Genomic DNA, 14,931 nt, shown 5'->3' on the forward strand with positions numbered 1-14,931 from the left:
ATGGGAGCTGCAGGGTGCTGACCTCCTTTGAAGGCCTAGCCACTTGTACATTTAGGTGCCTGAGGGCTGTGTTCAAAGTGTCTACACAAGGCCAACCTTGTAATGGGAACTGTATGTAATTCATTTTGAAGTTTACCTAAACCTATTTGGGAAGTTAAATTTTGGATCTGAAGCACCGACTATACAACTGATATTTTAAAAGTGGACTAAACATTGGGGCTGTCCCTTCTGCAAGACCAGTTCTCAGAACTCATCTCTACGAACTAGTCTCTAGACATCACAGTTAGTGAGTCAGAGATAAAGCCAGCTGACTGCTCATAACGGTAGTTTGTAGGGCAATCCCACCTCTGAACTGGCTACCCCAATGCTCTAGTTTAGGAAGGCAGTGACATGGGAGGAGACCTATGGAGGTTAGGCGCTTAAATACTTCTGATTCTGGATTTAATCATTACAAATACTGACAGTAACCACAGTACATGGTAACTGTGAGAACAGCTCAGTGAATGGCCTAGCAAGTGCAGAGGTGGTAGATTTCACAAGACTCTCAGAACAAACTTCCACTGAGCACTCATGAAAAAGGTTTGGTCAAGGTAAATACTGGTGCCAAGACATAGCTACAAGAAGCAGATTGTGTTCCTATTGCTCGACAGACCCCGCATTAAGAGAATAAGCATCTGGTTTTCTTACATGCCGTGTCTTGGTATATCATAGGATGAAGTGCACCAGTCCACAGGTTTCTAGGTGCAGATCCCTGGCTGCTGTAAGGTATCATAGCTCTATTGGATTTCATGGAGTTATGACAGTTTATGGTACTTGATGATTTGCCCTCTAATCTCCATATACCCTTTTGATACAATGCAAAAAATAATTTTATAAAACCAGATATTACATATATTACAGTAGTAGTTTTCTTTATAGTTATCCATTAAGGTTTTAAAAGTGCTACAGAGTATTTTCAATTGCAGGATGTTCTTTGGCTTGCAACCATACCATGTAGCTGATTAGTGAACTGTATATATTTTCCAGCAAAAAATCTCTTGTCTTGTAGACATTAAAGAAACATTACAAAGCAAATACATTAGGCTGAATGGCAAAGATGACCAAAGCATTTAGAATCGCAAGTGATTCACACGCAATTGTCTGTGTATATACTGCTCTAGAATTGAATTAATATACATTTGGCCTCAAGATATACGAGACAGTCAAAGCTGATTTTAATAACTAGCCTTTTCTCTGAATCAAATTTCATCACTAATACATCCTCATCTAACATATGAGCCTTCTTATCTTGCATATGAAAGTGCTCTACAGTATTTCCCATGGTATTTAAAGAAGATTAATAATTTTTAATTTTTCCTAAATCTCTAGTGACAACTAGTCTTTAAGCTGGGCAAGTTTTCCTTCATTATGATACTGTAAATCAAGCAAGTCTAGAGTTGTCACAGAATCTGGTCAGTTTACAAATCTCACAAAATTCAGGGAAGTACACAATCTGAATTTACAAATTATGCATCCACCCACCAGCAGCCAACACAAGTAGTCTCTCAGGGTTAAAAGTAGAATGAATATAGGGTATCTCCATTACTGGATATAGTCTTGTCCAGTGATTAAAGGCAAAGGGAAACCAATGGCAAAAGTCAAAGCAAACACTCAACCCAACAACCAAATGTATATAAACTCTGATATTTCATGATGCTAATGTGGATCTTGAACAAAGGAGTCTTTGGGCTAGTTTCTCAAGCAGCACAAAGTAGCTGAAGAGATGCCCTAACAAGGCAGATGGGAATTCCCTAGTACTGTGAAAATCCTGGAGGGACATAAAACTGACATAGCTAGCTCTACACCACCCACTCCCTGCTCCCCAGAAACATAAAGGTCATCCTGTGATCCAGCAATCCTTAGAGAAGTGCTCCTGCCACCCTTAACATCAGGTGCTCTGGACCCCAGCCATCACCTGCGTTAGGGGAGCAGAAAAGTGGCTTACAGCTACTTCTCCCACCCCAGTCCTAGATGGAGCATAGCTTGATATAAGGACTTGGCCTTTGCTGTATATATTACAGTCCTATTTTAGAGAATTATACTGCTGTCTATCACTGCTATACCTGAGCACCTTGCATGTTAAAAAAGTCAATGGCAATAAAGTCCCAACCATTATTAATATTTAAAAAGATTACTTTTAATATTTCAAAAAAAGTCGAGCCATTGGTCAGCTCTACAGCCAGTCAAAAAAACCTGAAAAGTTTTCATTAATTTTTTTCTGGTTTGGCTTATTCAGTGGCAAGACAGAAATCTTTTTTTCAGAAGGATAAATGAGAGGGCAAGAACAGTTTCAGTGTAACCTGACTGGCACCTCCTATATTCCTCATGTCACCCAAGTACAAGAGGAATCTTATTCCACAAAGATCTGCTGTTGTCATGATCAATTATTTATATTAAATGCCAGACTTGCTGGTCCAATCTGATATGGTAATTTGAATGCATGTCTCCAGGCAGTAGGGTGACCACCTACATTTCAAGGAGTAAAAGACCACACACACAAATGTATGAAAGGTAAGGGGCAGGCCTTATTTAATGAGACAGCATCCCACTGTGACACTGCACTCCATATTCTTCATAGTGATATTATTACAATATGATTATAGCATAATTATGATGTAGTTTATGCAAGATAAGTCATGTGAGGTGTCATTGGAAAAAAGTTATGGTTTGCTGAATATGATTATCCTGTATGTATGCATGTATCATTTTTGTACCTGAAGTTATGAATATTGACTATGTATCTGTACTTCAAATGTAGTTACACTTGGATAATGCCCACTAGACAAGATGCTTTCAATCTAGAAAGTGGGTGAGGAAGGGCCTATTCAGGGAAATGGTCCATTAGAAAGAACAACAGGCTCTAGGAGAAGCTTATCTCCCACCTGCTGAGCCTTCCTGAGAACACTACAGACAATCTGAGTGATGGTTGCTATGACTCTACAGGGACATGTGAACAAGCCACATGACACTGGACTCCATTTTGGGATGTCAGTATTTTTCCACAGACTAGTCTGGGAACCAAGCTTTGGAACAAAGGGTTCCCACCATATGCAAAAACTATATAAGGCAGGGAGTGACATCATCTGTGGTTCTTCACTCCCCACACACAAAGACTCCTGGAAACACTTGAAGAACAAAGACTGAACTGGTGGAAGTGCTGAACCCAGGCTAAAGGGATTTCTAGCCTGTGAATGAAGACCTGAGAAATCCAAACTGTAAAGCTAATGCAGCTTGTGCCTTAAGAATACGCAGCCTGCTTGTATCATTTCCCAGGGTGAGAATCTGCTAATTCATATCTAATCTATCTAGTATATTAAGCTTAGGTTGTGTTTTTATTTGCTAGGTGATCTGTTTGTTATCCCTTATACTCATGTAAGATCTATCTTTTGGAGTTAATAAAAAACTTATTTTTGTTTTAATCTAAACCAGTGAGCTTTGACTGGAGTGCTTGGGGAAAATCTCTGCTTGGTTACCACAAGTGTGCATTGTTCTCTTCACATTGAGGGAGAGGCAGACTGGGTATTAACCCATACAATGGCCAGATTTGACCAGGGCAGGATGGTACTGCTCTGGGGTCCCAGGCTGGGAAGCTGGTGGTTGAATTACTTGAATGTTTTAAGAACCACACACACAAGCATCAGCTTCACCCCACTCTTGTGGAAATGTCAGCACTTAAGAGAAGTTGTACAGTCAAAACTCTGCTCCCATTTTTCCTCAGGATGGAATTAGGCCAGATTTACACTGGAGAAACTAGGCACAGAATCTGGCCTGAAGAGTCGATTCACTGATTAAACATGTGCCAGGTTTGTTGGAGAAAAACATTAGACCACTTCTCTATCTTCTATCTCACCACAGAGTGATGGAATCCTTGCCACTTTGGAACGAGTCCTCAGATAGCTGTTCACAAAACAAGGATGTTTTCCCCACTAAATCCTGAATTGAAAGTTTTACTCGTGGTTTTAAAATTGTCTCCCCTCCCCACCACACACACACACGCACACTTACTATTCCCCCACCTTTTCCCAGTTAGAAAACGATCAGAAAGTGAGATTAACCCCACAATTTAAACAATGGTTTCCCCCCCTTGAAATTTTGTTTCAAAATAAAGTTAGAAAACAAAACAAAAAATGAAAAATAGAAGTTTCTCCATGAAAAATACTGATGTTTTCAGCTAAACCCTATTTTGCCACACAAATATCATTTCAGAAAAATTTTCAGCTAGCTCTATTCCTGAGGAATTTTACCAGTATCTGCTCACCTCCCAGCCCCTCAACCTGCACATGGCTCAATACAACCAGCACCAACCTCTGCTAAGGAGAACTGGGTGAGAGTCTTACTTTAGCCAGCAAGACTCACCAAGATGGAACGCTGAAGTAACTTGCTCAAGGCCATAGACTGAGTGTCTCAGTCAGGATTAGAACACAGTAGAACCTGGCGACTCAACCCTGTATCCATAAAAATAGCACTCGTAACATTATTGTGAAGACAAAGGCAAGAAAATGTGTCACTACACATCTACTGATGTATTTTACCTCTCCAATCTAACTCCAGAATACATCAGGAAAATACATCTGTAGTCCAGGGGTCGGCAACCTTTCAGAAGTGGTATGCCGAGTCTTCATTTATTCACTCTATTTTAACGTTTTTAGAAGGTCTCTTTCTATAAGTCTATAATATACAAATAAACTATTGTTGTTCGTAAAGTAAATAAGGTTTTAAAAATCTTTAAGAAGCTTCATTTAAAATTAAATTAAAATGCAGAGCCCCCCAGACCAGTGGCCAGGACCCGGGCAGTGTGAGTGCCACTGAAAATCAGCTTGCGTGCTGCCTTTGGCACGCGTGCCATAGGTTGCCTACCCCTGCTGTAGTCAAACACACCAAGCTAGAAATCATCAAAATAAAGCGGGATTGGATAATACTGGAGTGTAACCACCCACTTCCAAATTAACTTAGATCACTGCTGTCAATAAGGCATGCTTGAGTGAACTACAAGACCTATATCATAACTATAAACATATGGAAAGAAGAGAAGAGGCCCTTTTATTCATCTAGGCTGTGTCTTTCTGTAAAATAAAACAAACTAAGGACACAATCCTACGGATAGTTGAGCACATGAGTAACCCCACTGAACTTAATGCGACTTCCCACAAAGTGTGCCAAGTTACTCGTGGGCCAGATTTTCAAAGAGCTCATCTCCTGTGTAGGCACCTAAATGATATGGAAGTGGAAATCTGGGCCCAGCTGCAAGTGCTGAGCAGTTTGTATTTACTGGTTTCACTATGACAAGATTAGAGGGGTTGCCTGCTGCATCCCACAATATATGCAAAGTGATAATTTGATGTACTATATCCTCATCTAGAGAAAGGATTGTCCAGTGGTCAGGACACTAGCCCAGATCTCTCAAGACCTGGATTCAAGTCCCTGCTTCCACCACAGACCTCCTGCCCCAGTTATATAGGTATCTATGGATCCAGGATTATCTGTTCTTTTAGGCGCCTAAATCCACTATTTAGGTGCCGCTTATATTCTCAAAGCCACCACTCAGCTGTTGATTAACTTTGCGGGCAGCAAACTTTACACTGGTAGGCAATTTTCTGAATGCCAAATGGCTGGTGTTTCCCCATAGCTAACAAGCTGCTCAGAGCCAGAGGCTCCAAAGCAAGATTCTCACAGTACACAAGGGAATGCCTGTCTCACCAGCAGGCCCAGTCTGAATGCACCTAGGATCAAATATCTCTAGCAGAAGAGCCAGATGCAGGACACCAATAGGTAGAAGGGCAGCACAGCATAAAAACCAAGCAGGACAGGAATTTTTTGACAGAACTCTGCTCATGTGAACATCTGAAACTAAGACCTCTTCCCCTCTGGTTTAGAGAGACCATCATCCCTTGCAAGTAGCCAATCTAGACATTAGGGTATTCACCTGGGAAGGGGATACCCAGATTCAAATCCCTGATTAGGAGCAGGGACTCAAACAGAGGTTTCCATCAATCCCAGGTGAGTGCCCCAGCCATCAAGTTATTGATTAGTCCAGGGTGAATCTCTCTCAATCCCTCCTGTTAAAGCTGTTCCACTTCACATAAATTGTCAGTAGGCCAGAGAGAGACTGACTGTGGTTAGAGTACACACCCCAGATGGGGGAAGCCCTTGGTTCAAATCCCTGCTCTGAATCAGTGTCCTACCCATCAGGGTATTGGCAGGGGGTGAAGTTCTCTCTCAAAGGTCTCTGTTTTGGCTGCTGAAGCATGAGCTATCTGACCTGACATAGGCACCTGACTCCAGGAGAGGATCCTGAGCAAAAAAAGGCCCCAGTCTCTGGCCCAGTCTGGTGCCTAAGCCTCTCTCTCTTCAGCATTTCCCTTCTAGCTCCCTGCGGTGGCTCCCCACTCAGGTTGCTGCCTTCTGAGGATCCCTTCCTTAGGTGCCTAACTCTCCCCAAGCATTGTATGGGGAGCCTGGACACCTAACGTGGAGCTGTGCGTTTCACTAGACAGCAAGCTGTCTACGGATTAGGAGCTGCAATGCAGAGCAGAGTAACACTGAAGTACCTTTGAGGATCTAGGCCTAAATTCCCCATCTGTAAGATGGTATCGTATTGGTATAAAATAGCACTTCCTTCCCCACATGGGTGTTGTGAGGATAAAAGCCATCCCAGATTGTGAGGTGCACAGATACTACATTAATGGGGGGTCATAGGTACTTAAAATAGACAAAAAGAAAAGGAGTACTTGTGGCACCTTAGAGACTAACCAGTTTATTTGAGCATGAGCTTTCGTGAGCTACAGCTCAGCTCACGAAAGCTCATGCTCAAATAAATTGGTTAGTCTCTAAGGTGCCACAAGTGATCCTTTTCTTTTTGCGAATACAGACTAACACGGCTGTTACTCTGAAACCTTAAAATAGACAGCTCCAGGAGTCAATACAACCCACTGAAAGCTTTGGCTGAAGCAGAATTATGCTGGTACGTTTGTGCTGGTTCAGAGCTACAAGTGGGTGTGGTACTGATCCTTAGTCTGCTGCAGCACTCTCTACACACGCTGGTCTTATATTTAAGTACTTATGTTAATTATAATTACTGAAAGTATTACTGTAATGAAGTGGAATCTGATATCTTGGCAATGTAGAGCTGAGACATTTACAGCAAATGCAAGTGGTGAAAAATCTGAAGCCAGGTTATTTCTAGCATTAGCAGCCTGAACTAGTACTAGAGAGAATATTACACGCTGCAATGTGTATGGGGCATCAGTGGAGTCTGAAGGAGGGACCTCAGTTCCTCAGCACAGACCTTGGCCACTTGAGCTACAGGAGTAACCCCCTCAGTTGGTAGCTGCAGCAAGCCTACTACCTATGCCCCATTGGGTTGGAAAGTCAGTGGCTTAGCAAAGGTATAATTTAGGTCCAAATGTGGGTACTTGACTTAGAGTCTAGGTCTTTGTCCGAATTTTGATCCTGTTCAGCTTTTGACTCTATGAAGGTGTCAAACTATAAGAGCACTCTCCACACCACGTTTGTCCTGTCTTAGATCAACTGGTGATGGTAGACTGCAAAGTATTTTACCTTGGTTAATCATAATTAATACTTGGAATAAAAGGCAATCAGATTAGGTAAAGGAGAGAACCTTTTAAAAAGAGATTAATTCCAATTCTATGGATCTTAACTAAATAAACCAACGACAGAAAAATGTGAGTCTATATACTATAGGGACTGAATACTCTTCCATAACGAGTGAGCTGAAGGTTTTACAGTGATAAGTCTATGCATCCGATGAAGTGAGCTGTAGCTCACAAAAGCTTATGCTCAAATAAATTGGTTAGTCTCTAAGGTGCCACAAGTCCTCCTTTTCTTTTAGTGACAAATGAAGTTCCACATTGTCTTGCTACCACTGACTGGGCTTGCTTACATGCCCATCCACCTTCTCCGGCACATCTTTTACAGTTAGCTGCTGTTTGGAAGTTTGGTCTGTTTATTTACCTGTTGTGAACTGCATGGTATGCTCCTTGTTTGTTTCAATGGGAAATTATGTACACTGTGTTCATTTTCCTCTGCTTTACAAGTGTTTTTCCCCTCCCCAGTATTGATAAATACAATAAAAGTTACCCATAATAAGGGTCTGGATGCATGGCTGTCATAGAGTTCCACCTGAAATGAATTGGGCCCAATAAGTCTGTCAGAGAATGCTCAAAATGAAATCCTTCTATTCGAAGGGTCATGGCTACTGTATATATTATACATATACTTGGCAGAATGAGATTTTTAATAATTTCAATGGATAATACCTATATTTATTTTGAAAAAAAAATTTGCTATCAATTTAAATTTTCTGCAGTTGGGGGGGAAACTATGGGGATGAGAAGGTGTCAATTTTTTTATGACAGTAGATGTTGAGATTCAAAAAGTTATAGCTTTATCACTGTTAAAGCACAAGTTGATATCACATATTAAAATGTACAAAGTATATATCCCTAAATCAAACGAATAAGCTCTTAAGCAGTACTTTTCTTACTTTGCTACCTGTAAATTTCAATTATTGAGAAATATTTTTTCATCGGTTTGTGTGTGTATAGTGAAATCAATGTTTACCAACATTTACCGATAAAAAGCTAATCCTTCCAAGACTAATTATACAGATTGCGCAGATTCCATCAACATGAGGCAATTACAAGCTGTATCATATTTTAGCTGTCAGAAGACTGCACTGTACAAACTCCATGCAACACTTATGGAAAGTTCTCCTTTTAGACTTCCTTGAGTGTCTGTTTTCTAGAACACTATTTATATACCAAGTAAATATAGATCAAAAAGATCATAACTGTAATAAGCCAGCAAAACCTTGTAGATATCCACAGAATCTTTCAAATAAATTCCCATGTGATAAACCTCAGTGTAAAGCTTCAAACTATGAATGATTCGGAGTCACTGAGTTAATAACGCAAGGGCTGATCATATTGGCATACAACAAAAACCAGAAGGCATTCTAAACTTCTCATAACAAAAGGGTAGGTACATCCAAAATCTAAGAACCCTCCCACTCCCCACCTTCAACTGCCTTCCCACTAGGTTGCATATTTTATACAATAAGAACTATGCTTTGCAGCCTGAAAGGCTGATTAACTGTAGCTTTTAGGTAGCTTGCCATGCTTTGATACCCAGAAGAGAGACAGCAGCAGTGTATTTTCAATAATGCTAATGGGAATTAATCACACGAGAGGAGAATGAAAGCCAAAAGATGTTCCATAAGGAATTGGCCTGCTTACATTATATGCATCACACCCACATTTAAATCCATAAACATTTCACAATAGTAACCAAATGCATATTTGCAAAAGAAAAGGAAGTGGCAGACAGAAAAAAAAAATATCAGAAATTATAAATCTATTGTGCACCCGCAAACTCAGTGCAGAGAGTTTTAGAGTGTTTTAAGACTAGTACAAATCTCCCTCCCCACCCCGCAACACACCAGAGCTTTTAAATCATAAATGCAAACTTTTAATGGGTAAATGGTCAGTCGGTAGGAATACCTAGTGCCCATGGCATCAGAGCAGCTGCAATCACAAACCCAGGTGAGATGAATGGTTTTGACAGCCACAAATTTTACTGATTTCAAAAGGCATGGGTTTGCATTGCAGGAAGTAAGGTCTTGTCTACATAAGGACATTCAGGAAAATTAATCCTAATTAACCAAGGGGGTGAATTTAAAGTGGCTTAGTAAACTCTTGTGTGGATGGGTTTCTGTCTCAGAATTAAAGTGGCCTTAATGATTAAAAAACTGAATTAAGGCCAGTTTTATTCTGAGTAAGAGCATCCACACAAAGGTTTAATGGGAGTTAACTAATCCACTAAATTCACACCTTTAGTTAATTACGATTAATTTTCCTGAGTTTCTCCCTGTACATCAAAGATCAGTCACACAGGCCTTCCGCTGTCATCCTAATGAAAATGTTAGTTAACACCCCTCCACATATGTTACTGCTTCCTGCCCCCAGTGATTCTCAACAACTGCCCAAAACACACATGTGGTTTAAAAGAAGTCACGGAAAGCCAACCCCACCCCATATTTCAGAAGCTATCTTCCCAGTTCAGATTCTTTGGTAGCTGCATGTTACTGTCAGACTCTGATCCACCGTCCCTGCTACCGAAAGGCTTGCAGCTCAAGTGCAAAGCTGAGTGAGCGAGAGCCCTTTGGCAATGGAGATCTTGCTTGTGTTCCCGAGCAGAACCGAATCCAAGTTCAGGTCTGCCCTTTCCAAAAAACCAAAGTGCATCTGTTCAGAGAGCAGCCTATTGCGCTGCACCTCGAGCTGTTTCTATATTTGTTGTGTGCAAAGGACACAGTAGCGATCTGAATTGGGGGACGCAGGGAACCGACGTTTCCCTAGCACCCAAGCTCACACTTTACAAAAAGAAAAGGCAACGTCCCCCCCCGCGAGACAGCCACCGAGCAGTTTGCAAAAGAAATAACAATGGGAGCCCTCGCGCATGCTGTCTGCAGCCCTGGCCCATGTCACACTGAACAACCAAAAGGAAAAAAAGAGCAAACAAACAGAAAGGGAAAGCACAAATACTTACACCTAAACGTCTGCTCCTAATCTTTACATACCCTTGCTTCACTATGTCATTAAAATTGGAAGCCATCCTTTTTGTGGGGAGGAGCTGCTCGCCCAAGTTGAAGCCAGTCTGTGGCTGAAATGATTCACCAAGCCCACATCACTTGGAATAATCCTCCTGACCCAGAAACTCAGCGGCAAGAGTTTTAATCCACTTGGGAGAGGGAGGAAGAGAGGCTAGAAGACCCCTCTGCACCAGCTGACAGCGCTGGCGGCTGCAGCTGCCTGGGAAGTGCAATGAGCTCAGCGCCTCTCCTCTGGCAGAACAGCGGGATCCGCCCTCTGCCTTACTCCCCAGCGGGGCAGAAAGCCCCCAGGCCAGCCCACCTAGCGGAGGCTGCACCTGGAGAAGCAGCCGTCCTGGCTGTGCGCGGGGAGAAGCACCGGAAAGTTGGGGGGCTCCCCGGGAGAATTATGTTCGATGCCAGAGAGACAATGAGCGCGGGGGGGGGGGGAGAGACTGGTGGAATAGGGCTGGCTGAAAGATGTTGCTGCTTTGTGAGTTTCTCCCGTTCCCTGTATGTTCTGTCCAGCCCCTTTAAATATATACACACGCTCTGGAGTGACTTAGCTTTCCTTCCAGTGGTTTTTACTCGTCCTTTTTATTTCCTCCACTCTTTTCTACCTGTCTTCTCCACCCTTATTTTTCTATGCTCTGTGGCAGTTGTCCCAGTTCCTTCTGTCTGTTCCCTTCTTTCACCAGCCTCTCAGTTGTGTTCATTCCTTCTCATTACCCATGTTTCAGTCTCTCTTTCCCCCTTTTATAGGGTTGGCCATAGGGTTGCCACCCATCCAGGTTTTACCTGGACAGTGCGGTTTTTGGTTGCTGTGTCCGGGTGCCCTCATTAGGGTTTCCCAGTTTTTGACTGGAAAGTTCGGTCAAAACGGGAACCCGGGCAGTGTCTGGTGAGATGTACTGAACCGGCCACCAAAAGTCTGGTTACCCTGGGGGGGAAGAGGTGGAGAGGGGCCAGGGGGGCGAGCTCAGGTGTACATCTATAGCACTCTGACCACGTGGAACAAGATACTTTAGTTAAAAGTTCTGGAGCATGCTTTGACATACTGCTGTTTGAAACAGGTCACAGTATGTCAAAGCACGCTACAGAACTTTTCATGCCCAATATCAGGGTCCACACGTCAACATGGTGCACAGCAAGCTAGTGCACTGTACCATCATACCCTGACATGCCACACATTAAGCCACGGACAAGCCCACATCCACCCCCACACACACACCCCAAGTCATTTATTGGGAGGAAAAAAAATTGCACGTCACCCTTAAAACCACTAAAAGTGATACTGTCCTACAATCTTTCAACATGTATGTATAATTCCCTGAGTATAAACTGACATGCTATTTTGGGGCCTGATTTAAAGTCCACTGGAGATAACAAAAAGACTCCAATGTGCATTGGATCAGGTTCTTAGCCGTGTGTGTGTGTGTGTGTGTGTGTGTGTGTGTGTTTTCTGTGCTAAGTTTAAGAGCCAAGTAAGAAAGGACCAGTGCTCAATAATGGGCTGTCCTGCAATTCTCAGGACAAGTGGTGGTCCCCCTGTGGTTTTCTGCAGGAAGGTGAGTTTCCCAGAAAGTCTCTTGGCTGCCTCATGGGGCAACTGGCACCACTCCAGACTCTGACTGAAAGTAACCTGAGCCTTGGCCCTGGGGAAGTGGTAGAAATGTCACACTGACACAGACTTTTACTCTGGCAATGTGTGGCTGTCCCGATGAAAGAAACTTGGCTGGCGCTGGGCAGCATGCTGCAGCCAGTGGATAGTCATTGTTTTCAGATGTTTGCAAGCACTGCTGAGCATAATAATGAAACCAGGAAAGGGAGAACTCCAGGCACATCCCCCACCCCCACCCCCATCCCAGCACGACCACAGTTGAAATAACTTATTCATACACCCCATTGCTGGGGAAGGAATTGCTCACTTTGTAAAACTGGAGATTATTTAAAAATGCATCCTTTACTACCTGTTAAGAGTTCTAAACACAGGCACCCGTTGTCAGGTATTTCAGTATCCTCCTTCCCAATCTCTTTCAGACTGAGACTGCCAGATTACTGCAGTGACATGCTTCTTACAGAGGAGCTGGGCAGGTGGCTACAAGGCAGACCAGGAAATAGTCACTGAAACCCAGAGATCAATAGTAAATGTGGAATATACCTTCTAGGTATGTAACTACATTCTTCAGACAGGGATTGCTTTTTTTATGTCTATTGTACAGACCCAAGCGTACTATTGGCACCAAACCAGCAACAAGTTGGCCAGTCACATAAGGTTTTGTAACTTCACTGAGAGCCATGGAAGCAGAGCTAGTGTAGGCCTGTGGTCTGCCATCTGAACCTGTAGCCCTGTAACTATGAGTTGCTTTTATAGGCATCTCCATTAAATGCAGCTGAAGGGACCAGGGACAGAACGCAGGTACAGTTTAGGGAGTCAACCCCTGCTTTACCTACTACCTCACATACAGTTTTGTATTGGGAAAGGCAGGTTCTAGGTCATGCTATTTTCTCCATGGTCATATTCCACTTCTCTGCTCCATACCCTAAATGGACTTGTTCATGGACCCACCTTTTGGTAAGAGAACCAAAAAAGTGCCACCGAGACTAAACAACAAAGTAAAAGAAGTAGTGAGAGGCAAAAAGGCATCCTTTAAAAAGTTACATCCTAGTGAGGAAAACAGAAAGGAGCATAAACTCTGGCAAATTAAGTGTAAAAATATAATTAGGAAGGCCAAAAAAAGAATTTGAAGAACAGCTAGCCAAAGACTCAAAAAGTAATAGCAAAAAAAAATTAAGTACATCAGAAGCCGGAAGCCTGCTAAACAACCAGTGGGGCCACTGGACGATCGAGATGCCAAAGGAGCACTCAAGAACGATAAGCCATTACAGAGAATTTAAATGAATTCTATGTATCAGTCTTCATGGCTGAGGATGTGAAGGAGGTTCCCAAACCGGAGCCATTCTTTTTAGGTGACAAATCTGAGGAACTGTCCCAGATTGAGGTGTCATTAGAGGAGGTTTTGGAACAAACTGATAAACTAAACAGTAATAAGTCACCAGGACCAGATGGTATTCACCCAAGAGTTCTGAAGGAACTCAAATTTGAAATTGAAGCACTACTAACTGTAGCCTGTAACCTACCATTTAAATCAGCTTCTGTACCAAATGACTGGAGGATAGCTAATCTGACGCCAATTTTTTTAAAGAGCTCCAGAGGTGACCCCAGCAATTACAGGCCGGTAAGCCTGACTTCAGTATCCGGCAAACTGGTTGAAACTATAGAACAAAATTGTCAGACACATAGATGAACATAATTTGTTGGGGAATAGTCAACATGGTTTTTGTAAAGGGAAATCCTGCCTCACCAATCTACTAGAATTCTTTGAGGGGGTCAACAAGCATGTGGACAAGGGGGATCCAGTGGATATATTGTATTTAGATTTTCAGAAAGCCTTTGACAAGATCCCTCACCAAAGGCTCTTAAGCAAAGTAAGCAGTCATGGGATAAGAGGGAATTGTCATGGATTGTAACGGATTAAAAGATAGAAAACAAAGGGCAGGAATAAATTGTCAGTTTTCAGAATAGAGAGAGGTAAATAGTGGTGGTGTCCCCCAGGGGTCTGTACTGGGACCAGTCCCATTCAACATATTCATAAATGATCTGGAAAAAGGGGTAAGCAATGAGGTGGCAAAATTTGCAGATGATTCAAAACTGCTCAATATACTTAAGTCCAAAGCAGACTGTGAAGAGCTACAAAAGGATCTCACAAAACTGGGTGACTGGGCAACAAAATGGCAGATTAAATTCTATGTTGATAAATGCAAAGTAAGGCACATTGGAAAACATCATTCCAACTATACATATAAAATGATGGGGTCTAAATTAGCTGTCACCACTCAAGAAAGAGATCTTGGAGTCATTGTGGATAGTTCTCTGAAAACGTCCACTCAATGTGCAGAGGCAGTAAAAAAAGCAAATAGAATGTTGGGAATCATTGAGATAACAACACAGAAAATATTATATTGCCTCTATATAAATCCATGGTATGCCCACATCTTGAATACTGCGTGCAGATGTGATTGCCCCATCTCGGAATAGATATGTTATAATTGGAAAAGGTTCAGAAAAGGACAACAAAAATGATTAGGGGTATGGAACGGCTTCTACATGAGGAGAGATTAATAAGACTGGGACTTTTCACCTTGGAAAAGAGACGACTAAGGGGGGATATGATAGAGATCTGTAAAATCATGACTGGTATGGAGAAAGTAAATAAGGAAGT

The 14,931-nt window shown here is 42.3% G+C and overlaps 1 protein-coding gene across 3 annotated transcripts in view; it reads right to left on the reverse strand.

Annotated features, from left to right (window-relative positions):
- The window catches only part of DOK5 (docking protein 5), an 86,521-nt gene extending 75,591 nt beyond the window's left edge, over positions 1-10,930 (reverse strand). The window contains exon 1 of one of the 3 annotated variants that reach the window (XM_074969534.1): positions 10,606-10,930. In XM_074969534.1, coding sequence (XP_074825635.1) covers positions 10,606-10,671 — 66 coding nt within the window. In that variant the 5' untranslated portion in view covers positions 10,672-10,930. The remainder of the gene's footprint in view (positions 1-10,605) is intronic. The other 2 variants (XM_074969535.1, XM_074969536.1) reach the window with 2 other exon arrangements.
- Positions 10,931-14,931: the final 4,001 nt, after the last annotated feature.

This window comes from Natator depressus, chromosome 13, assembly GCF_965152275.1.
Source record: "Natator depressus isolate rNatDep1 chromosome 13, rNatDep2.hap1, whole genome shotgun sequence".
In the NCBI taxonomy this organism is placed as follows: domain Eukaryota; kingdom Metazoa; phylum Chordata; order Testudines; family Cheloniidae; genus Natator; species Natator depressus.